Here is a 23380-nt window from a genome sequence, read left to right on the forward strand (position 1 = left end):
CATTCCACTAACACGGACTGGACGCTGGCGACGCGCACAGAGCCAGCGGGGAGCTAGAGGGACGCACAGACTAGACTTTGGCCCCAATTAAAAAATAAGAGCTTAGAGGTTTGGGGGGAGTAAAGCCAAACAGACCTAGGTGAGAGGCCTGGTCATGGGACTTTAAGTCACTCACCCGGACTGGGCCTCGGGGTCCTCACCCAGGACGCCAGCGACAACAGTGACACCTATTTCTTGAGGAATCAACAGGGTCACTGGCCTGGGGCCCCCTGAGCCCTCGGTCTGGGCCCTCGGTAAGTGTGGAGCGTTCAGCATGGTCTACACGGACAGGGGCAGATCTGTGGGGACCCCGTTTCACCTACAGAAGGGGCAGTTCTTCTAAGACAGTCCTCCCACGGGCCCAGAAGGCAGGGACGTTGTCACACCCATGGCCCTGACCTTAGCACTGTCCTTGGCCAACAGCTCGGCTTCCCTGCCCTTCTTCTTGCCACTGGAGGAGACAGACGCTGCGTTTCCCAGCATCCTCTCCGCCTGCTTGGTCTTCTTCTTCAAGTCTACGAAGAGCCGGTCACGGACGATGCCTGCCTTCCTCCCCAGCGCCGCCTGGTCCCTGGGCTGCGGAAACTGCCGCTTCATTCCTGCAAACCCAGGGGAGGCAGGGTCAGGAGGGCGGCTCCTGCCCCGAGAGCCTGCCAGGCAGCCACTGCGTCTGGTCCCCAGACAATGTGAGGGACAGCAGGAGATGTACAGGAAACCTCTTGAAGCTTTTCTGGGAAACGGGGGAATGAGCAACACGCACTGTTCAGTGAATTTACAGATTCATATTATATCGTGGTGTTTGTTAAAATTGCGAGATTACACGGTTGGCTGATGCCTGGGCCGGGGTTGGGAATGGATGGGGAGCCACACCTCGGTACCCAGAAAGTCCATTCGGCTTTCTGTATAGCCCTCCCTTATGTCTAAAAAGGCTTTGGGGCAGCTTATAGTGACAGGTACGTCAACAACTGGACGACGGAAGCGAAAAACCAAGGGCCACATGCAACGGGGGGGGTGGGGGGATGAGGAGGGAAGGAGAGGAGTACGAAGGGCCAGAAAATTAGGGTAATGACATCTCAGGCACTGAATGCTCTGTTCACCTCTGAGCTTCCCAGCAGCCAAGACAAAAAGGGAAGTATTACGATTTGCGTAGGTTTTATTACCTAATAAGAAGTGGCTTCCCTCTGTAAAGAAGAGAGACTTTTTCCTTTTCTTTCAGATAAAAGTTGAAGGGAAATCGGGAGTTCTAACGATAGTCAGATTTTAAAATGAATCAAGCCTTCCAAGGCAGAATATCATGTAATTTTCCATGAAGATAACCAAGAAATTAGATCTACTTTGTTTCTTGTGCACGAAGTTGGTGTTCCTTAACGTGCACTCCATGGAGTGCTAACTCTATGGGGTGTTACTAAACATCAGGAGGAAACGTCAAACTTAAAGAAAGAGAACCAGGTTTCTTTGTTACAGGACTTCTCAGGACCTTTAATATCATAAGGGATGCACTGTATGGCCTCGAGAGGGCACTACGGTAGCAACATTTCCTAAACTTATCTGAACACAAACCGACTGGTGGTCTTGGGCTAAAGGAGCTCGAGGAGACCTGGACTGGCATCAACCCACACCCGTTTCTCAAGAGAAGTCTGTCTCCTTCCCCGTGGCCCCAGCTGAGCCCCGGACGTGGCAGGTGTTTGTACTAGGTGACAGGACTCCTGTCAGAGCAGACTAGACCAGGGACAGGTGGCCGAGGGCATCGGGTCCTCTTGGCCCTGACAGGCTCGTGTGGTCTGATGGCTGATGGCCACGTGGGCTAGATGCCAGAGAGCGGCGTGTGAGGGCAAGACCAGCAGCCGCGGGAGAGGTCCTGGCTGGGGTGGGGCAGGGAACGGGCTGTTTGGCTTATGCCCCCACAACCGGACTTCTGTCCCCTTCTTGTCCCCAGGGCCACACCGGCCTGGCTGAGGCAGGAGTCGGGGTGGTGATCGCGGGCATTTGTGCGTCAAGAAGCCTCGGGCTCGGCAAGGCGTGCGCACCTTCCAGGTCGGCCAGCAGGGTCCTGGCTCCCGTGACCGTCACTGTGGCTGCCTGGACGGATGAGGAAGCCTGGGTCAGGGCGTCTCTGGCCTCTTGGCGTAGCTGGAGAGAGAAGAGAGAGGTTGGGCAGGGGCGCTGCAGGTGGGAGACAATGGAGGGACGGGAAGGGCTATTTCTGATCTTTGCCCTTCCCCCCCCCGGCACCCCCTGACTCCAGGACACCCTCGGGACCGCCCCCCCAGGTGTCTGCCTCTAAGGATAGGAGCCCACCTGTGTGAAGGGCTCGATCTTGCGCAGCACGGCTCGGGCGGTGGCCCGGAGGGTCCGGGCCACCTCAGTGACCCGGCGCTCTCTGGATGCGACCGTCTCCTCCAGGGCCCCCGCCTTCTGGCTCAGGGTCCCCGCCTGGGACTTCTGAGGCTGCAGGGAGAAGGTGGGCTCAGGCGGGGCCTGGCAGGAAGGTCTGAGGGGCAGAACCCCTAGTGGGTGAGAGGCACCCGGGGAGCAGGAATGGTGGGGACAGGACCCGGGAAGCAGAGGGGCTGGGGGCAGGGGCCGCCAGGTGGGGGAACCTGTCTCTAGTCCAGCTCTGCTAGTTACTGGACGTGAGGCCTCCCTGGCCTGCATTCCCTTCCCCAGGCCCACAGTCTCAGCGGAAACCCTGGGGCCGGATTCTCCACATTCAGAATCCTCCTGGCCTGAGAGAAGCAGAACTGTGTGGGTTCTGAGCACAAATAAGCAGCCTCATGCCCGTCAGGTTTTGCCCCATATATATCTGTAGGAGCTCAGTCTCTTCCTTAAAGGGCAGGTTCCAAGTTCTGGGATTTCAGGATTACGAAGCAGATGCTATGGAGCGGGTTTCCCCAGGGGCCGACGAGCACTAGGGCCACCTTGCCCACGACTCATGAATCCTCTCCCAGCCCCGTAGACGCAGCCCTCAGCGAACCGAATGGGCGAGCTCTAGCTGAGAGAGGACCTAACCGAAGTGCGGGGTTGGGGAGTGGGGGACGTCCTTGGCCAAGGTCACCGATCTGGAGCGGCGGAGCTGGGATTTGATCCCACGTCTGTCTGTCTGTCTGGTGCCTTTGCTAAGGCCACCACGGAGGAGACGCCTGGTCTCACTCTCGTCATCACAACCCACAACAAAGCCTGGCCGAGCGCTCACTCAGAGCCAGGCAGGCGCTCGGCCAAGCCACGGAGGTGGATCAGCTCGTTTTAATTGATGGCCGTCTAGTTAAAAATAAGCCACATCATCTGCCCAGGCCTGGGCTGCCCCGGCTTCCCAGCCGCCACCTTCTCCCACCCCCACCCCAGGCTGAACTCCGGGGCAGCCAGCGGGGCTGACCAGTGCTGAGGGGGCGGCTGGCGAGGCCAGGCCCAGGGCGGCGTCTGCGCGGACTCGCTGCACGGCGGCCAGCGCCCTCTCCGCTTCGGGCAGCGCCTGTACCACAGCTCTGCCCAGCGCCTTCTGGGCCGCCTGGACCTTTAGGTACCTGAGAGGAGACAGCAGAGGTAGCTCACAGAGCAGAGGGCACGGGGCCATCCTTCCCCACGGCTGTCCCCCCAGACCCCCGACTGGAGCCCTCTTCAATGTCAGAACTCAGCAGCTGGCCTCGGAAACTGGCCACCGCCCGGCAGCTCTCGGATGAATGGAAAAGGCAGGAGAGGCGCCCATTCTCGTTTCTTCATTCATTCGTTTCTTCATTCATTCGACTCAAGCACTCTTTTCTGAAGGGGCTGGCCCCTGGTTTCCACCCTCCAGTCATCTGCTTTGCAAATGTTGGAAGCCTCTGGCTGAATCACTAAGTGGAAAGTGCCTGGTGCTGGGGAAGGGACAGAAGCCCAGGCCCGGGTCTTGGATCTGCTGTACCCTCGGGTGACCTTGGGCAAATGATCTCCAGAGGAACGGAGAGCTCTGGGGCCCCTTGAGCTCCAAGGGGGTGTAGTCAACCACCTAGAACAGCTCCTTGTCCCACCCAGCTGATCACCCCCCACTCCCTGCCCAGCTCTGCCACGGACACTGCGGGGGCAGGGACCTCCGGCCACCTCTCATCTCTCCCCACTTCTCAGACAGCCCCTGCCCCCGCTCCTGCCCCGCGAGGGGGTCATGTGATTTCACCCCGGCCACGCCAGGGGACTGGGGGCCGGCCACCTGACTGGAGGTGGGCCAGTTGGATTCTCTCATCTAGGAAGTCAACTTGGGACTTTTGAGACCTTGCTGTGTCTCTCCTGACCCTCCACTGTGGAGGACGTAAGAGGGTCACCCATGGCAGAGAAGCAGAGGCCAAGCAGGAAGCTGGACCTGAGAAGAGCTGCCGGGGCGGTGGGGAAGATGGGGCTGGGGGGAGATGGGGCTGGGGATGATGCAGGGGTGAGAAAGAGAGACGCCGCTCTGGACCCTCCTGGTTCAGGTCCTCGTCCCTTCTCTCTAGAGGCTGAGCTGCACCCCCAGGCCCAAGTGGGCTCCTGTAACTCACCACCCAGTGAGCCCAAGACCTCAGATATCTCCCCCGCCCCCACCCAGAGAACATCAGGACGTGGGAAGGAAGCCAGCCCTGGACCAGCAGCCTCCAACCAGGTTCCGGTAGCTGCAGGAGGCCGGTTCAAGCTTCTACCCACATCTGGGAGGCCTCACCTGTCCTCCAGGTCCTGCTGGGCCTCCGAGGCCGCCCTGCCGTCCAGCAGACTCTGGAGAAGGGCACGGCTGGTGTTGGAGGCGACCAGGGCCCTCCGAGCAGTGGCTTCAATCCTGGCAGTGGCGTCCCTGTGGCTGCAAGGAAACGTCCACCTGACCTTCAGCAACAGCTCACAGAGAAGGGGACCTGGGCCCGAACCCACCCCTCCCACCACGTGGGCCTCCCACCGTCCCAAACAGAATCCGGCCCCGAGGGCCAGGCTCCTCCCCTCCCTCTGCCTGACACAGCAAAGGCTGATGGGCAGGGACCCACGGCCCCGTTCCTGTTACACAGAATCTATGCCCGTTGTCCTGCATGGTGATCCGTCGGGCCTTGCATCACACGTGGTCTCAGTTTGGACAATAATGATACGGTTGCCCTAATAAAGCCGTCACAGAAGAGGGTGAGCAGCAGTCTGACTCTGAATCCGGGCAGGGGGACACCTGTCAGGCTGACCCTGACCTCAGAAACCCCAGGAAAAGGGCGGGGCTCCCTTCAGAACCAGGTTCCCCGGGCTTGGGGGCTCACCTCCTGGCGAGGGCACGTGCTTCTGTGGCCAGGGGGCTCCAGGTGGTGGGCTGGCTGGACCCTTCTTGAGGAATCACCTTTAAAGAGAGGGAGAGAGGAGAAACTGAGGGCTATCCCTGAAGGGCAAAGGCCTCCTTCAGTTAAATTACTGGGAGAACCGGACCGTGCCAGTTACCTTATAAATGCTACATAAAGGGGTGCCTGGGTGGCTCAGTGGGTTAAAGCCTCTGCCTTTGGCTCAGGTCATGATCCCAGGGTCTGGGGATCGAGCCCCGCATGGGGCTCTCTGCTCCGCAGGGAGCCTGCTTCCCCCTCTTCCACCCCCACCTGCCTCTCTGCACTCTTGTGATCTCTGTCAAATAAATAAATAAAATCTTAAAAAAAAAAAAAAATGCTACATAAAGCCTCAAAGTCAGCACCCGGCGAGCAGAGCCCCAGAACGTGGAAATGACGGTAATGCCGCCTGGTCCTCATTCAATGGCCATTCACCGTCCACCTGGAACGTGCCCTTTTCTATGCGGACGTGATCCCACTGAGTCAGCACAAAGGGTACTACTGCATGACACCCATTCTGCGGGTGAGGAAACTGAGCCTCTCCGAAAAGGCACACCAGGGGCCACCAGATCAATCGCCCGGGGAGCCCGGGGCAGGTGGTGGGGAGGGGTCCCGGGGATACCAGAGATTTGAGGACGATGGCCGCCTGCACAATCTCTTCTTCTGAGGACTCCAGCGCTGTGTCGAGCTCTGCCAGCTGGATGCAGGTCTTCTCTGCCTGGGCCTGGGCACAGCGGGCACCCCCACTCAGCTCCCGCAGCTTCTCCCGTGCAGCCTTCACCGCACCCTCGAGGTCGGTCACCTGCTCCAGGAAGGCCTCCCGGGCTCCTGCATAAAGCCCACAGAGCCCAGGGGTCACGGAGCAATTGAGATTTCCCGATCAAACGCTCACCCTCGGGGGCCCCCCATCTGTGCCCTGCACTCTGCCTGGCACAGCCGAGCTCGATCACCAGACCTGAGCACCACCGGTCAGTTCCAGGGCGAGAGCCTCGTCATTTTACAGATGCAAAGGCTGAGGGCCAGCAGAGGCCAGTCATAGCCCAAGGCCTCCCACACGGGAAGTCAGCACAGTGGAGGGGCTGGAAGGAATCCAGACCGGTTAGAGCCACAACAAGCAATTCCCAAATCTGAGACTGCAGAAACACCCCTGCCCCGAGTCAGCTCTGCGATCTGCCATGTGGCTCAGTATAGGCTTTTTTTTTTTTTAAAAAAAGATTTTATTTATTTATTTGAGAGAGACAGAGAGACAGAGGAAGAGAGAGAGAGAGAGAGAGAGAGCATGCGGGGGGGGGGCGGTCAGAGGGAGAAGCAGACACCCCACTGAGCAGGAAGCCCAATGCAGGACTTGATCCTGGGACTCCGGGATCATGACCTGAACCGAAGACAGATGCTTAACCGACTGAGCCCCCCAGGCGCCCCTAGTATGGACCTTTTAACCCAGAACATCCGGAAGCTCCCTATTCTGATAACGAGTGGTGCTAACAGGTGCTCAGCTTACCTATGCCTGGCTGCGAAATGGGCACAGGTGCTTACGAACATGAAATTACACAGAAGAATCAATTCACTGTCAAGCTTCCCCAGATCTCAGTGTCCCGAGGCCAGATTCCACCTGGCTCGAGTAACAGCTTCCCCCTCCGCCCCCATCCACTTGTTTTCGATGGGGGAGGGGGGCGGGGAGGAAGCAAAATGGCCAAGGGGCAAGACAGCAACAGGCCACCTGTTCAGCACCTGGGACAGCACCTCGGGGGGCCTTTGTCACGCCTTGAACCAGTGAAGGACTCCAGCCCTGTCCTCACTGTGCCTGTGCTCTGGGTGCGGCATGGGGCTAGATGCTCTTGCCAGAGACTAGTATTCGTAAGGTTACAAAGTAGAACTGGGTGGGGGACAGTGAAGGAAAGATCCAGGAGAGACAAGACTGTCATGGGAGGAGCCCACGTAGTTGGGGAGGTCAGACAGGTACTCCCAGAAAGTGACTTCTTCTAGGACCGAGTCAAGAGCTTCTGAAGCATCCTGAGAGCGGACCAAAGGGCCGGCGGGGTGGGTCTGGCCAGCCATCCCTCCCGCTGCCTCCCGCTCTTCTCTCTCACTGTACCTTGCAGCACGAGGTGACCCTGGTAGACGTCCCCCCGTGGGGCCTCTCCCTGCAGAACGTGCAGTGGTTCCCAGGGCTGGCCACAGTCAGACCCCTGCAGCCACCCCTCCATCAGGGTCAGCCTGGCCTTCAGTTTGGCAGCCTGGAGGAGTGAGGAAAAGAAGGGTGTGTGAGGCCGGCAGCCTGAAGGCGTGTCTGGACGCCTCGCCCTGGCTTCTGCGTGGCCTTCCCTGGCCAGCAGTTGGCTTCTCCCGTCCTATCCTGAGCATCAAAGCTGAGGATGCAGCAGACCTTGGAGAACCAGCCTTGCCCACCCCCTCCTCCTAGTGGTCCCTTCTCACGCCACGGCACCTGCTGCCATTCAGCGGACCACATCCTCGTTCCACTTGGAGAGGGATGAGAAGGGAAGTCCCAGGAGAATCTGTCTGTCCTGGTGTATTGTCACAGAGAAGGTGCACCTGGACACCTGTTGGCCGAGTGAGTGTGCCATGCAGTGTCTCCTAGCGCTGTGCTTTTAGTCACACGAACAATAACTGCATTTACAGAGCACGCGCCAGGAGCCGACTGTTAGCACCTGCCAGCCACGCACCTGCTCCCGTTCACCCTGTAACGGCCCCAGGGGCCAGGGGATGCCAGATCCAAGCCCTCTCTTCAACTCCAAAAGTCCAGAATGTTCTGAAAAACCCTAAGGCTTTCCATTCCCTATTTGATGGCAAAATCCAGGTTAAAAAAACAAAATTCTAAACTCACTGGGAAGCAAAACTGTTCTGAACAAGGCTGTCTGCACCCTTGTTTGTTTGGTGTGACTATTTGCCCGTTTTCCCGCAGACACATCCCTGGGTTTGACCGCAGGGACTGGTCCAGGCTCTGCCCAGGGGCCGCTTATGCTCGGCGCCCATCATTGCGTCTTTCTAGAGCATCTTCACTCTGATGGCGGGCCTCCCCAGTCTCGGGGAAAGGGCTGCCAGCCTGTGTCCACCGTGGAATAGGAGAGATTCCCAAACTTACCAAACCTGCTACCTGTTAACGGGAACAACGCAAGGGGCTGGGGAGGGGAACCCCAGAGCTCATGCTCTTGACCCCCACACCACACCAGCTCCCCGCTCGAACATTCTACTTGTGCCCCAGAACGGGCATGGCCCTCCTCCTGACCCTCCCCACAAAGGGCCTTCTACCGTCTCATCCCCGCAGAACTTGAGAAAGGGTGAGACGTGGGTGCTCGGGAAGGACAGCTGGTGCGAGGCACCCTTCTGTCCGCTCAGAAGCCAGGGATGGGCAGAAGTGAGGGGGGAGCGGGGTTGACATCAGCCCGATGGCTGGGTGGACGCAGGCGGAAGGTGACCAGTGGCCCCAGAAGGCCTGAGAGCCAGGGCTGAGCGGGCATTTCTGGTGCCCAGCACAGAGGGGGCACTCATGGGGGGGGGTGTGAAGCGATGGGAGGGAGGGGGAGCTCACCTCCTCCTTCACCAGGGCGTAGCAGGACGGGCACTCCTCGCAGCGCGTGCCACCAGCCGTCAGGAAGAAGTTGTCCTCACAGCGGTCACACTTGTAGCCCACGAAGCCAGGCTTGCACACGCACGTGCCGTTCTTGTGGCACTGGGCCGAGGCGGCGCCCAGCGGGGAGCACCTGCAGGCTGAGGAAACCGTGGTGGATGGCACCCTGCCCCCCGGCTGGAACCTCCATGTCCCCTGCATCCTCACGCCTGGCCACTCCAGAAACCCCAGGTCCAGCTCAACCACACTCCTGGGTCCTTCCCGGGAGACTGAGTCAGAATGTCAGAGGTGGAGACTGACTTATGTCAGGGTTCCTGGGTCTGAGAAGCAGCATGTTTAGGAACGACCAGCCAGCCCAGCTGTGCAGGGAGGGACGCGGAGGCCCTGAGAGGTAACCTGATGGCCCCAGCACTCGGGAACCGAGCAGTGACGTCTGGGGCTAGAGTTCTGGTCCTCTAGACTCTCTCACTCCCTGTACCTATGGCCGCTCTTAGAAGACAGGCCTTTCTACAGGAAAGTAGCCGATCTTTCCTTCCCCGGCCACATGGCTGGCATCCTCACAGCTCTTCTGTCCAGAAACCTCAAGGCCCCACCCTCCGGGCAGCCGGCACACACCCAGCCTCCTCACCTCGGCAGCCCTTGATGGAGAAGCCGAAGAAACCCAGCTGGCATCGGTCGCAGGCCTGGCCCTCCACGCCCGGGCGACAGGGGCACTGCCCAGTCTTGGAGTGGCACCGGTCCTCCTGGGAGCCCAGCGGATGACACATACAGCTAGGATAGGGAAGGAACCTGAGTGGGAGACAAGCTCGGGCTGCTCCCCACCCAGCCTTGGCTGGCCGCAGCCGGCGAGGAGCCCTGGGATCACACCCTCTGCTGGCAAGGCCCCATCGCCAGGTGGCTGTCCAACAGCTTTCCCCAAGCTGTGTCCTGGGAAGCACAGTCTCACAAGAATGCTACCCCTTCCCCCCAAGAAAGGGCGATGGGGACCTATAAACCATGCAGATTATATATGCCCCTCTGTTGGAAAGTCACAATGCAATGAGCATATTAAAGGCTCTGAGAAGTCTTGCAAGGAAGAAGCCTGTTTGTTGCACTGGACATTTTCCTGGGGTCCATCACTGCTCCCGAAAGACGTTAAGGTGCTGCTCTGGCCAAAAAGGTCATGGAGGGATGGTGTCACTGAGCAGGGAATCAGAGACCAAACCGGCCCCCTGCCCACCCAGATGTCCCTCAGGCCTGCGTGTGGCCTGCGTCCTGGGCTGGCAGGGCCACAAGTCTGACCCCTCAAGGGACCGTTCCTTTGTCCCCCTATGGGGCAGGGCACAGTGTTCCTGGCAGGGGGCCTGGGATGACACGTTCTACACCCATCTCCCCTCTGGGGGCTCCCCGGGCCTCTCCCATCCTGGAGACACAGCCACGGGAAGGGCACTCCCCGCCTCACCCTACCCACCCACGGCAGCCCCTCCCGGCCTGGAGGTCGTAGAAGCCAGGGCCGCAGCGGCCACAGTCCCTTCCCATCACATGAGGCAGGCAGGGGCACTGGCCGGTCACCGGGTCACAGGTGCTCTGCTCACTGATGGAGCCCTCGGGGTGGCAGCCACAAGCTGGGGACGGAAGCAGAAACGGTGTTGGGGAACCACCAGATCATCGACTCAAACTCTGGGGGTCCAGGAGAAGATGGGGAGCCCAGAGGGATGACTCAAATTCAACCCAGGATCCTAAGCTTTTTCTGGAAAAAGACTCTAGGCCCATGCTCAACTCTCACCCCGTTTCCTATGTCCTTGGAGAGACGGCCTAGAATCATCATGTGACAGATGGCTCTTCTGAGCCTGCCCCGAAACCCCAGCCGGCTGGAGAGAAGGCCAGAGACACAGCCAGGGAGTCACGGTTAGACCCACGCGCCCACTGTTCTGGGTCCCTTGACCCTTCTCTCCGGGGCTCCACAGAACACGGAGAAAAGGCTCTGGAGCAAGTAAGTTGGGGGGCAACGCCTGGCTTCTCCCTCCAGCACTTCTGCAGGCCTTCCACGGGCCGGGGCCCGCTGTGGCCCTCTGAGCGGGACGGGGGCTGAGTGCTAAGGGGAGAGGGAGAGCCTGATGGAAGCCCAGGGCAGCACCGAGGGGAGGGGTGCTGTCCGCCACCGAGGACAGTCGTGGGCACTAACCGTGGGGCTTGAGATAAGCGCGAAATTATGAAGGCAAAGAACAAACGAAAAACATCAAAGGATTGGCCTTGATTAGATCGAGGCTGAGAGAGTCCTTGACCTTGGAGGAGAGCAAACCCTTAGACCTCCCAGACAAGGGGACAGAGAAGGTGAGGAATCTGCCTGAGGCTGCACAGCCCCCCAGAGCTGCGGGCTGGGTGTGGCGGACAGGGGTGCCCCGCGGGGCGGGGGCGGGTGCTCACGCGTGCATCTGTCTGCGGGCCGAGGGGCTAGGGCGTTCCCGTAGAAGCCGTCCTGGCAGCGTTCGCAGTGGGCCCCGGCCGTGTGGTGCAGGCAACGCAGACAGTGGCCAGACAAGGGGTCGCAGTTGCCCACGGCGTTGGGGTCCACGTTCCCATGGCATTGGCACCGCCGGCAGGGCTGGGGAGCCCCAGAGAGCCCCAGAGGGTCCCCGAAGTAGCCGTCATCACAGATCTCACAGCGTCGCCCTGGGGGGAGGGGGGAGGCTGTGTGCGGAGGAGCCAGCCAGGGGCACGAGGCTGCGGGGTCCCCAGGCGGGGAGAGTGGGCATCCCTCAGGTCTCCCTGTGCAGCACAGCACAGCCCCGGGGCCAGGGCCCAGCTCAGCCGTCCGCTGGCTGTGTGTCTTAGACCAGCCCTGGGATCTCTCTGAACTCGGGCTCCTCGTCTGCAAAGTGGGGACAATAAGGCCAGCGGCGTCTGAGGGCTTGGTGAGGTTAAGTGTTCAACTTCCAGCCCTAGCTAAATGCCCAGCGGAGGGGATGTCCCCACCCAGTCCCTGTCGTCACCCTCTTCAGCCTCACGGCCACCATCCTCTTCCTCAGCAAGGCCCGCAGGACGCCGGTGTGGTGAAGGAGGGGGCTGGCGCCCACCCGGGCACCCTCCCAGGGGGCTGTTCCCTCCATGCACGGCAGCACCCCGCTCCCCCCAAATCCTTCCTTGGGCACATCTCAGCCTGGGTAAGACCCAACGTCTTGAACTGTCCACACCCACTGAGAGGGTCGCCCTCCTGTCTGCAGAGTGGGGGAAGTCAGGCACAGCCTGATGGCAGGATGGGGTGCACGGTCCCCAGGCGGGACCCGGCTCTGTCAGGTCTTGGGGCCCCTGCCCTGCCCCCCCAATCTGCGGCTGGCTGTAGGGGGCTGCTTCCAGAGCGCTCCCCAGCAAGGCCGGCCTTTGACGAGACCGATGTGATGGGCTGTCCCGAGGCAGCCACAGTCACACACACGTAATCAGATGTCTGAGAACCTTGGCAACATTATGTCAAAACAAGCCAGACACAGAAGGACAAACACTGGAAGGTTCCACTCACGGGAAGTCCCTGGAAGGGTCAAATGCAGAGACAGGAAGTAGGACGGAGGCTACGGGGCGGGGGTGGGGATGGGCTGGAGGAGGCGGTGGGGGCTGCTGATGGGGACAGAGTCTCTGGGAAGATGAATTAGATCTGGGAACAGACGGGGACAGCAGGACAGCTGGGAATGTGCTTCACGCCGCCAAAACGTACGCTCACGTGCGGCTGAACTGAGACTTTATATTATACCTTTTTTGCCATAATTTGAAACATTATTAATGGGATATACAAAAAGAAAACACCAACCGCTGAGTTGTACACTTAGAGTGGGTGAATTGTCGGGTACGTGGATGATATCTCAAAAGAGCTGTTAAAAAGAATCAGATGTCGAGGGTGGCCCCGGGTCCTGGAGCAGGCGCTGGGGGACCTTCTGCCTCATATGACATCGGGCGACGTGTTTTAAAAACTGAAAGTTTGGGGGGCGCCTGGGGGGCTCGGTCGGTGAAGCATCTGCCTTCGGCTCAGGTCGTGATCCCGGGGGTCCTAGGATCGAGCCCCGTGTTGGGTCCCTGCTCAGCAGGGAGCCTGCTTCTCCCTCTGCCTCTGCCTGCTGCTCCCCCTGCTTGTGCTCTCTGTCTCTCTCTCTGTCTCTGACTAATAAATAAATAAATACGCTTAAAAAAAAATAAAAGCTCAGAGTTTAATCAGAGGTTTTCCACCTTCACTGGGTGTCAGACTAGCCAGAGCACCTGTTATGCGTGTGGATTCTTAGGGCTCATCTCGAGCTACCAGATCAGGCTCTGTAGGGCCAGGGCTCAGACAGGGATTTTCAAAACCTCTCTACGATATGCTCAATCGCTCCAGTTCTGCCTGGAGCCCACAGCAGCCTGGGGCTCTGGCCCTGGCCCCAGAGGTCAGGCCTGCCACTCCGAAGCTGGGCCCTCCCCCATCTGTCACACTCCGAACCCAGGACCCCACTCCTGGAGCCCAGGACACAGGCAGGGCCTCAGGGTGCGAGCCACTCACCTCTCTGGCCCAGGGGGCAGTGGGTACACACCACCTCGCTGCTCTCTGGGATGGTTGTGCAGGCCGACCCTCCGGGGCACGGACAGGGCTGGCAGTCGTCGGCCTGGCCTGCGAAGGGGTTGCCATAGAAACCTGGCAAGCAGCGCTCACAGGAGGGGCCCTCGGTGTGATGGTCACACTGGCAGATCCCTGAGGGACAAGACAAGCACCTGGTGACGAGACCACCTGAGCCCAGAAGGCTCCAGAGACAGGGGCATCTTGGTGGGAGAGTTCACAGAGTACATCCCCAGCAGAACTGGGGCAGGAACCTTCTAAGTGGGGGGCAGCACAGCCTGGGGAGAAAAAGTCCACCCCTTACTGACCGTGTGGAGCTGGGAACCCCATCTAACACCTGGTGCCTCAGTGTTCATCCCTGCAAGATGGACACAACAGGGGCTCTGGCCTTGGGGGTTTTCGTCCGTGCATAGCCAGAGCGCCCCGCACAGACGCTGGCTCAGAGTGACCTGGGCTGTGATCGGTGGTCTCCTGCATTCCAAAACCTCTTGGCGAACCAACAGACGGCACCCCCGTGTCTGCACTCACCCTTTTCCTGCCCTTCCTCTGTGTTCTCTGAGCCTCGGGGGCCAAAAGCAAGAGAGACGCAGACCCAGGAGTCCTTCCTGACAGGAATTTGCAAGGGCACTCCCCACGTATGGGGTCTGCAGGTTCCAGGAGGCGGTCTGGTCTCATGGAACAGACCCCTGCCCCCGGCTGGTCATGCTGGGGGCGGGGGTGCAAACCCCCCTTCGCCAGCACCTGCAGTCCGCTCAGAGCCTGTGCCCTGGGGAAGGGAGGCTCGGCGGCCAGGGAGGAGTCTGGTTGAGAGGGGCTCAGTGATGCAAGACCCCCACTTCCAGGAGGCCCGGCAGCCCCCGGGGACTGAGGGGGGTGGTGGGGCACGGAGGGAACTCAGGATGGACAGTCCAGGGGGCACCATCATGGCCGCGCTGCTTTCTGGGGGCCCTGCCTTGGCCCAGACCCAAGCGCTCACTCCTCCTTCTATCCAGCGTGAGCAGCGGTGGCTGCTCTGCCCATCAGCCAGGTGAGGACTCGCTCAGATACGGCAGCAGGTCATGGCGTGGCCAAGGGCTCTGGGGGGCGACAGACCGGCCGTGCCACGCTCCTCGGCAGGGGCTGCCTGGAGCAGTGCCCGGCGGGATGGGGGGCCTCGTCGGGGCTCGGTTAGTGATTCCTGCCACGGCAAACGACGGGAGGACGCCCCTCGTATGCAGCATGGGCCTGTCCCCGCTCGCTCGTCTGCTGATTCCCAGGCTGCTGTCCTTTGTCGGCTCCGGCACAATTATTTCCCTTCTCAGAGACCCCCCCCTCACTTGCTCCAGGACAGCATCGGGGCACAGACCCTCCCACTTCCGGGGTGAGAGGCCCTGCGTGTGGAGAGAGACCCCCATCCAGCACCTCCTGCCTGGCGACCTTGGTCGAGGGCTCCCTCGGGCTTCCTCCCACAGGTGCGGCACTGGCCGTGAACCTGTGGCAGGAGCAGCTCTGCACCTACCTGCCCGCGGCCTCCCTGCACCCTGGGTCCCTCGCCTGTAAGACCGGACGCACATAGAAAGGTCCCAGGATGTGGAGGACCCTGATGACACCATCTCGTGAGTCCCGCTCTTGGCGATGGCTCGTTTATGCACAGAGCTGACCCTGATCAGGTCGGCGGCGGCGCTGGGAGTCACCCCAGGGCCCTGTGGATGGGGTGCCGGGACTCACCTGTGTGGGGGTCACAGGTGCCGTGCTGGTTGCAGGAGCAGGGGACACAGTCGGTATAGGGACCCCCCAGGGGGATCTCCCTCTTGTACCCTGGAGCACAGGACTCACAGAACTGGCCTGTGTACCCCTTGGGACATGAGCAGGTCTCCACCCATGAGGCTGGGGGGGAGAGCCCCCGCTGGGCGGATGTGAGCCGGACCTTGGTCAGGAACACCTGGCCTGCAGAAGGACGATAGAGAGGAAGAGGGTTACAGGCACACGTTTCCCCGCGAAGACCTTCCTGTTCACATACGTAACAGGCAGAGGGGTACTGACCCACATACGGAAAGGCAGTCTATGAGTCAATTGCAATTTAAAAAAAAAAAGAAAGAAAAAGGGCAAAGGAAAAATAAGGTGATTCAGAACAAAAAATGGATATGGCTGGGAACTCAATGAAAGACGTTCATTTTCACAGGTTATTAAAGATATGTAAATTTACGTGACGAGGATACTATTCACGACTCTCAGCTTGGTAAGCATCACAAGATCAATGACAGGAGGGGCGCCTGGTGGCTCAGCCAGATAAGCATCTGACTTCAGCTCAGGTCATGATCTCAGGGTCCTGGGATCAAGCCCCGTGAGCCCCACATCAGGCTCCACACTCAGTGAGTGCGCTTCTCCCTCTCCCTCTGCTGCCCACCCCCTTCCGCCGCTCATGCTCGCTCTCTCTCAAAATAAATAAAATCTTTCACAAAAATAAAGATCGACGACAGGGAGAGATGGTGTGGGGAACTCATGCTCAGGAATATAGGACTATACATTAGGAGGTTAGCTTTCTAGTGAAGCAGGAGAGCCTCTATCAGACCAACCTCCCCCCAGAAAACAACTAGAATCTTGGGGCAAAATATAACAACAACGATCAATCAACACTGGAGAAGGACCAGAGCAGGAAGACAGGGGAAGAGGGTGGGCACGTGCCCTGAAAACATAGATGGGTGCCACCTCTCTGCAGGAAAATCTGGCAGCGGGTATCAAAACTGAAAATGTGCCCTCTTCGACCTAAGACGGAACATTTCCGTTTTGAGGAATCGATGCTACAAGACAGACTTGCACAAGGAGACAAAGACCTTTCCATGGAGCTCTTCCCTTTGTCTGCTGCTGTGCGCATAGTGAAAACCAGAACCCGCTTCAATGTCTAGAGATGGGGGGATGGTTAAACTTTGGGGAGCATCGATACCACAGAACTATATGCAGCGGCCGGACAGCCAGTCTTTTCTATGTGTAAGACAAGTCACGGCCGCCGGGACCCACCATTAGCTGTAAAAAGCAAGAGCACAGAGAGAGATGGCCCAGAACATCCTCAGTGGGAGGAGCAGGTCTGCGGCTGGGTTTCGGTGGGGAGAGGGCTGGTCGCTATATCCACCTGCCTCTGGTTTGCCCTGGCACCCAGCACAGGCCTGGCCCAAGTCGGTGTTCTGTGAACATCTGATAACTGAAGGCCGAGCGGCAGAAATGAAATTCCTGTAAGGAGGCCCAGCACGGTGACCTGGGGAGCAGGGAGGTTTTGGGGAGCGAGGGCAAGGACGATGAAGATGAGGCTCCGAAGGGAACAAGGGAGCTGAGGCAGGAGGAGCTGGGTTACACCCAAGCCTGGGCTCTAGAAGGGGCCCTGGAAGTCAAAGTTTCCCAAAAGGAGCCAGTCACTCCCCTAGAAGCCAATCTGTGGCTGTTGTGTTGGGACAAGGATGGAGAGAAGAGGACCAGGGCTCCTAGACGACTGACATGAGGAGAAACTGCCCCCGTGACTCTCAAAGGTCTGGCTGAGTTCCGAAAGGGGCAGGGAGGCCTCTCTGCAAACATGTGAGCCCAGACCCCGACTCCATTTTATTTTATTTATTCATTTGACAGAAAGAGAGACACAGCAAGAGAGGGAACACAAGCAGGGGGAGTGGGAGAGGAAGAAGCAGGTTTCCTGCGGAACAGGGAGCCCGATGCGGGGCTCGATCCCAGAACCCTGAGATCATGACCTGAGCCGAAGGCAGACGCTTAACGATGGAGCCACCCAGGCACCCCCCCCCAACTCCATTATAAACAGAAGCACAACTAAGTCGGCCTGGGGACGGCCGATCCTGACCCTGGTTTTCATTCTCGCGTCAACCACACGCCCCCGCGTCAGAATTTCCCTGCTCCCGCGCATGCAAACGGCTCCCGGGCTTCGGTTTTTCCGACACGCACACTTATTCATCCCCCCGTAGTGGGGGAAACTCTGATTACCTCCTTCTGTCACCCAGTGTAGTCATCTGAGCTCTGACCCTTTGGAAATCAATGATTACTTTCGTATGTCACTTACTTTCCTTTTATTTGCTCTGTAGATCACGACCAGGATACTATATGGGCTTCAAAAAGTTGTGTCTAGGTTATAATCTCTCCACGCTTCCCTTCTGCACAGTAAAGGGGTGTTTCATGGGAGACACCTCTTCTAAATGGGGGTACTGGACATGTCCAGTCTAGGCACACACAGGTATGGGTGCGGGGCGGTGTGGGGGAGGGCAGAGTACATTAAGGAGAGAGGGAGGAGCCAGGAAGTCAGAGGACCATCAGGACGATCACCATGTGAGCAGGGTGAGAAATCCCCCTGGAAGCTGGGTCCTGACCCAGCCCCCACCCGGAGAAGGTTCAGAAGCAGATCGGCTCCCAGGACGGCTTAGATGCAATACCACCAATGACCAGCAGGGGGCGCCAACTCTGGGCTCCTCACCTGCACCCTGCCCCTGAGCCCAGCACCCACAGAAGCCCCTTGGAGGTTCCGCCTCCGGGCAGTGGTGGCCTCCGCCATAGCCTGATGACACCCAACAGTTCTCGGCTGCTTTGTGACCACACATGCCTGTCTCTTAGAGCTGTCCACCCTCAGGCCCCTCGCCTGTCCAGCCCTGCCTCTATTCTCAGGGTCCACCCTCCGGGCCCTTCCCAGTTCCATGACCTTGGGCCAGCGTCCTACTCTTCTGACCTTCAGATGCCTTTGTGGTAAAACAGGGGTGGTAACTGTCTGCCGTGGGGACTCGGCAAGGCCAGGCACAAAGGAGCCCCGGGGCCCGGCTGGTTCTGGGGACTGGGGGGGGGGGCTGTCCTTATCATTACTGACCAGAAGGGCCTGGGCCGCGGCTGCCAGCCCAGATGCGCAGAGCCGTCAGATTGGCGAGCAGCCGCTGGAAGTGGAAGGCGGGCAGCGGACGGTCCGCGTCCTCGGAGGTCTCCTGCAACCTGGCAGGGGCGCGGGTCAAACCGGAAGCCGAGGCTGGGGGCGGGGGGGGGGGGGGGGGGGGGAGGGTGGGAGCCCCTGGGGCGGGGGGGGGGGGGGGAGGGTGGGAGCCCCTGGGGCGGGGGGGGGGAGGGAGCCCCCAGACCACAGGAGGACCCAAGTGCGCCCAGACCGCAGGGTCCACCCTGACTGCCCAACCCCCGCCTCTCAGGAGACACCAGGACACTCACCTGAACCTGAGCTGCACCTCCCCGGGCTGGCCGGCGTCCGGGGGTCCAGGGAGGCCGGAGGGCTGCAGAGTCAGGGCCAGGCCCGCCCCTTCCAGCCTCAGCTGCACCGGGGGTGGGGAGCCCCCAGGAGGGACCCGGAAGGTCAGTGTGAGTGGCTGTCCGTAGCTGAGCCGCTGGTCTCCCAGGAACTTCTCTGAAGACGAGAGAGGAAGGCTTGTCTTCACTTAATCAGCTTGATTTTAAAGATTGTGAGTGTCTACGGGGTACTGATTTTATTGACAATTAAATATTCAGGCAAGATAAAGCGACAGCAGGGAGAAAGCCAAAGGCTCCCTGGACAGGAGACGCTGAGGCTGGCCGCCCCCAACCCTCCCCAGCCCCCCCGCAGGCCAGCCCCGTGTCCCAGCGTCCCTGTAGGAACACAGGGCCCCACGCCTGGCTTACTGTTCTGCTGCCGCGGTCTCGAGCTTGGGCTTTATAAGTGAAGCCTGATGGGACAGGGGAGTCTGGGGGCAGAGCACATGCGTGCGTCACGCAGTGGTGGCATCCTGCTGTCCCCTTCACCATTCGTGCTCACGATACCCCCCCAGCACATTCTGGTGGCCCCACGCAGGGGGAGCTTAGTGAGGCTCAGAGCACGTACGAAGTAAGCCTGCTGTATGTGCGGCCAAGAAGGGGTGCTGACCGCCCCGAGGCCGCGCTGCCCACGGGCGTCAGAACACGCTTCGAGCACAGAGAAGGAAGTGGAAACCTAAGAAACACGGAGCACCAGGGGCCCTATCATGGCCTTTGAACTCGGGCTATTTTTCTGTATCTTCCAACTGCTTCAGCTGAAAACCCCCATGGGGCAGGAAAGGGCCCCTCCCTGCCTGTTTCCCCCCGGCCCCGCACTCAGCAACCAGCCGGAGGCAGAGCGGCTTCGGAGATCGGGGTGCGCATCAAGACGTGAAATAAAACTGGTTGAGTCCGTCCACCTGCCTTGCCCACTGCACGGTGCCCAGCGCCCCGCGCCCAGCGCAGGACCCAGCAAATACCTTTAAGCAAAAAATTACTTTTTCTTAAGCCTGTCAACCAAGCAGCCATGGAGTACAGTGTGTTTTGTGTTCTCCGGCCTCTGAGCTTGGAGCACCTGTCCCCAGACTGGGGTCCTGTGACTCTCGCTTCCTGCCAGGTGCCGTGTCCACAGAGCAAGCCAGACATCGGGGCACCATTGCTCTGGGAGGTCAAGGGCAGGACTGCGGCGGGGGAGCCAGTGGACCCGGCATCTGGCCACAAGAGAGCCAAGAATGGATTCCCGGATCCTGGTTCCAGGTCTGGTACAGCTCCCAGGAGTCCAAAGTTGCCCTACTCAGTGGGGTGGTTCAGAATAATCTAGAACTTCTTACTTCTGCAAGAATCCCAGGACACTGGGTGGAGGGTGCCATGGCCTGGCAGGGTGAGAGGCTGATGGAAGGTGTACAGGGATTTCTGGGGCCTGGGGGGGGTGGCCTGGTGGCAAGGCCTTGATCAGAAAGCAGGGGGGTTGACACGTACCTGGTAGCGTGAGTTCTTCCTCGTCTTCTGGATTCAGGAGGAGCCCCCTCGGGCTCCATCGCATGGGATGCTCCAGGCGCCCCACACTTCCCTTCCGCCAGCCCTCGGCTCCTGGATGGCAAACACACACGCACGAGCGGGCTCTGGAGGGTGGCCGCCTTCCCCTCCCTCTTCACACCACCCTTCCCCCAGAGGCCTGAGCGCAGCCTGAAACAACGGACCTGGGTGCGGGGAGGTCGAGAATGTTCTAGAGACAGGTGGGGCTTGGGAGGGCCATGAGAGTCAACTGGTGCTAGCCGTGGCTCTGTGCTGCCCACAGCCAGCCAGCTCAGACCCTTGCCCCAGAGTCAAGACGGGGGTCTCTGGGAGGGAGGGAGCCCCCGGAAAAGTGAGAAAGCTGAGGGTCCCAGCTCTGTTTTGGGCAAGGGGAGACCCCTGAGCCTGCCTGGCCCCTTTAGGGGGTCCTGAATACTTTAGGAAGACACAGTCTGGAGACCCCGGCACAGGGCACCGGGCCATCGGGATGGTCTCTAACAGTACTGGACTTGACCTCATCTTCAGGTCTTCAGAGAACTTCCTCACCCTGGACCTCACCCCGCCTGTCCTTTGAGAAGCCTGTGTCATTAGCCCCCACTGCGCTGAGGGAGGCCATCTGGTTAGGAAGTGGTCAAGCCGGGATGAGAACCCAGACCTCCCATCCCCTGTCCTGTCCACTTTGTCCTCCCTTCGGCAATGGCAGTGCACCAAGCAGAGTCTGGCACAGAGCAAATGACCTCAAGGGAGCGGCTGGGAAGGGGGGTGGAGGCCCGACCCCCGGGGCAAAGGAGGGCAGAGGAGGGCGGGATGAAGGCAAAGAGGTCAGAAAAAGGAGGCCTGCAGCTCCCCGGTGCTAGACTAGGTTTTGCCTCTCACTGCTGTGTGACCCTGGGCAAGTTACGTCACCTCCCTGAAGCTGCTTCCTTATCTGCAAAAGGGGGACAGTGGAGTACTTTTCTGGCCCTGGCGACAGTTCTTGAAGTTGGTCTGAAGACCCCAGGAGATGCCCGAGACTCTTTCAGGGGACCCGCGAGCTTGAGCTACCTTCTAGGAACCCTAAGATGAAATCTGCATCTTTCATGCTCTGTCTGACACATGGTGGAATTTTCCAGAAACTACAAGTCGTGCTATCGCAGCCGACTGAGCTCTACTAATCCAGCCGTAAGGAGATGTGCGGAAGCTGATGAGTGCACTCCCCTGTTTTCGTCTTCTTGAAAAAGCGCTGTTTCACAGGCCCGTCTCATTCTGTTGCATGCTTACTCCAGTCATGTTTAAGTACAATATATGACTATTTTAAAATTACGGTTGTCATTTCTAGTACAGAAAACACGCTAACTCCCAGGTAAAGGACACGGCTGGGAGGTCCTCAGTCATTTTCAAGAGCATGAAGGGATGGGGGAGGAAAATTTTGAGACTGTGGCCTCAGGGTCACAGTGAGGTACATGAGATCCTGAGACAGACGTGCCAAACCCAGCGCCTGGCTCAACCTGAGAGCAGAAAATGGTTTTGTTCTTAGGACCTACAAAATGAGTCCTGTCGGATGCTAACATCCTAGACCCCTGCCAGGGGACTGCAAGGTGGGGGCCCCATCTCCATCTTGCTTTCTGCGCAGTGTCCAGCAGAGGGCGCACTGCCTCCGCGTCTGGGGCGCCCAGGGCTGACCCGGCCTCCAGCCTGGTGGAGATTCAGGAGTCGGGGGCCTCTGTCGGGCACGGCGGGGGTTCCCATAGGCTGTGATTTAATGCCGAGAGCTCCATCACCCTCTAACTCCAAAGACACATAGGCACATGCCTGCCGTTGGGGACCCAGGGCACCATGGTACCCCCGGACCCTGTCCCAGACAGAAGGCTGGCAAGGCAGCCGAGAGCGAAACTCAGGAGCTGAGAAACCTGGGCGGCAACCGCTGAATTCTGTGACGTGCCTTCTCTGGGCCTCGGCTGTCTCACCGGTAAAATGGGAATTACAGTACCTACCTTCCTAGGACTCCGTGGGTTCCAGGATATAAAGAGCTCAGCGCAGTGGCAGGGGACGGAGTGTGAATCCCCAGCCCAGGGGCGGGGGGCGCGAGGGAACACGTCAAGGGCTTCTTGACCCAACTGATTAGGAACTCCCCCCCAGGGTCTAAAGACTGCCACCTACCCAGCTCCCAACCCTGCTGGAGGCTAGGGAAGGAGTCGAGGGGTGCAGGCAGATACCGGGGAGCGCTGAAGGGTGCAGAGGGGCACATCTTGTGTGGCCTGAGTGTGTGAGCCCCGGAGACGCCTCCCCTTTCCCACTCCCACCCCTAGCCCCGCCCCTAGCCCCCAGGGCCCGACACAGCGCAGCCCACGTGCCACCGTGCCACCTGGGCGGGGAGCGGGCAGACCCCTGGGAGGTGGCTGTGGGGGGATGGGAGGCGCTGCCTACCCTGGCGGAGGTCGGAGAGGATGTGGTGCTCCCGAAACTGGGCAGCGGCCGCACACACCTTGGAGTGGCCGAAGCAGAAGCAGCTGGTGCAGCCGGCAGGGTTGTGGGGCTGCAGGCTGAAGGTCCCGGGGCGGCACCTGAAAGGAGCGCATGCCCCCCCCCGGGTGTCGGGGGGCAGTGGTGGTGAGTCTGGGAGGTTCAGGGGATCTCAACTAGGTCAAGGTGAGTCAGCATCGCTGCGGAAACTTCAAAACATACGTGTATAGTTTTCAGATTTACGAGAGTTGCAAAGATCACGCCCAGAGCTTCCGTGGCCGCGTCACCAGCTTTCCCCAACGTCAACGACTTTGCGAGGGTGCACTTAACCGGGCCAGGAAAGCCTTGTTAGTTCACGTTATTTACTCAACTCCAGACGTGATTAAGTAAGAGCTCTGCCCTTTTCCCACCGATTCTGGTTTTCCTGGCCCGGACCTGAGCCGGGACGCCGCCGCCTCCTCTGGTCCACGCAGCATTCTTGTCATTCATGACCTTGGCGGTTTTGAAGGGCGGTGGTCAGATGTTTTGTAGAATGCCCCCAATTCGGGTTTCTCTGATGCAGTCTCACGATTACACTGGGGGCATGGGTTTGGGGAAGATGGAGAGGCGAAGCGTCCTTCTCGTCACATCGCACTGGGGTAAATACCGCCCCTGCGCTATCACCAGGAACGTTAACCTCCACGGCCCGGTCAAGGCTGTTGGCCTCCCGGTGCACTCCTGCACCATGGA

At 59.6% G+C, this 23380-nt stretch overlaps 1 protein-coding gene across 1 annotated transcript in view; it reads right to left on the bottom strand.

Annotated features, from left to right (window-relative positions):
- The window catches only part of LAMC3 (laminin subunit gamma 3), a 54360-nt gene that overhangs the window by 4284 nt on the left and 26696 nt on the right, over positions 1-23380 (bottom strand). Inside the window, exons 8-25 of the mRNA XM_046023624.1 lie at positions 22616-22752; positions 20174-20284; positions 18641-18833; positions 18294-18412; positions 15173-15391; positions 13412-13600; positions 11317-11562; positions 10361-10514; positions 9539-9681; positions 8872-9050; positions 7417-7558; positions 5947-6152; positions 5271-5347; positions 4703-4837; positions 3413-3560; positions 2338-2487; positions 2067-2169; positions 439-638 (exon numbers count right to left, since the gene is read on the bottom strand). Of these exons, the coding sequence (XP_045879580.1) occupies positions 439-638; positions 2067-2169; positions 2338-2487; positions 3413-3560; positions 4703-4837; positions 5271-5347; positions 5947-6152; positions 7417-7558; positions 8872-9050; positions 9539-9681; positions 10361-10514; positions 11317-11562; positions 13412-13600; positions 15173-15391; positions 18294-18412; positions 18641-18833; positions 20174-20284; positions 22616-22752 (2851 nt within the window). The remainder of the gene's footprint in view (positions 1-438; positions 639-2066; positions 2170-2337; positions 2488-3412; positions 3561-4702; positions 4838-5270; positions 5348-5946; positions 6153-7416; positions 7559-8871; positions 9051-9538; positions 9682-10360; positions 10515-11316; positions 11563-13411; positions 13601-15172; positions 15392-18293; positions 18413-18640; positions 18834-20173; positions 20285-22615; positions 22753-23380) is intronic.

Source organism: Meles meles, chromosome 11, assembly GCF_922984935.1.
Source record: "Meles meles chromosome 11, mMelMel3.1 paternal haplotype, whole genome shotgun sequence".
Classification (NCBI taxonomy): domain Eukaryota; kingdom Metazoa; phylum Chordata; class Mammalia; order Carnivora; family Mustelidae; genus Meles; species Meles meles.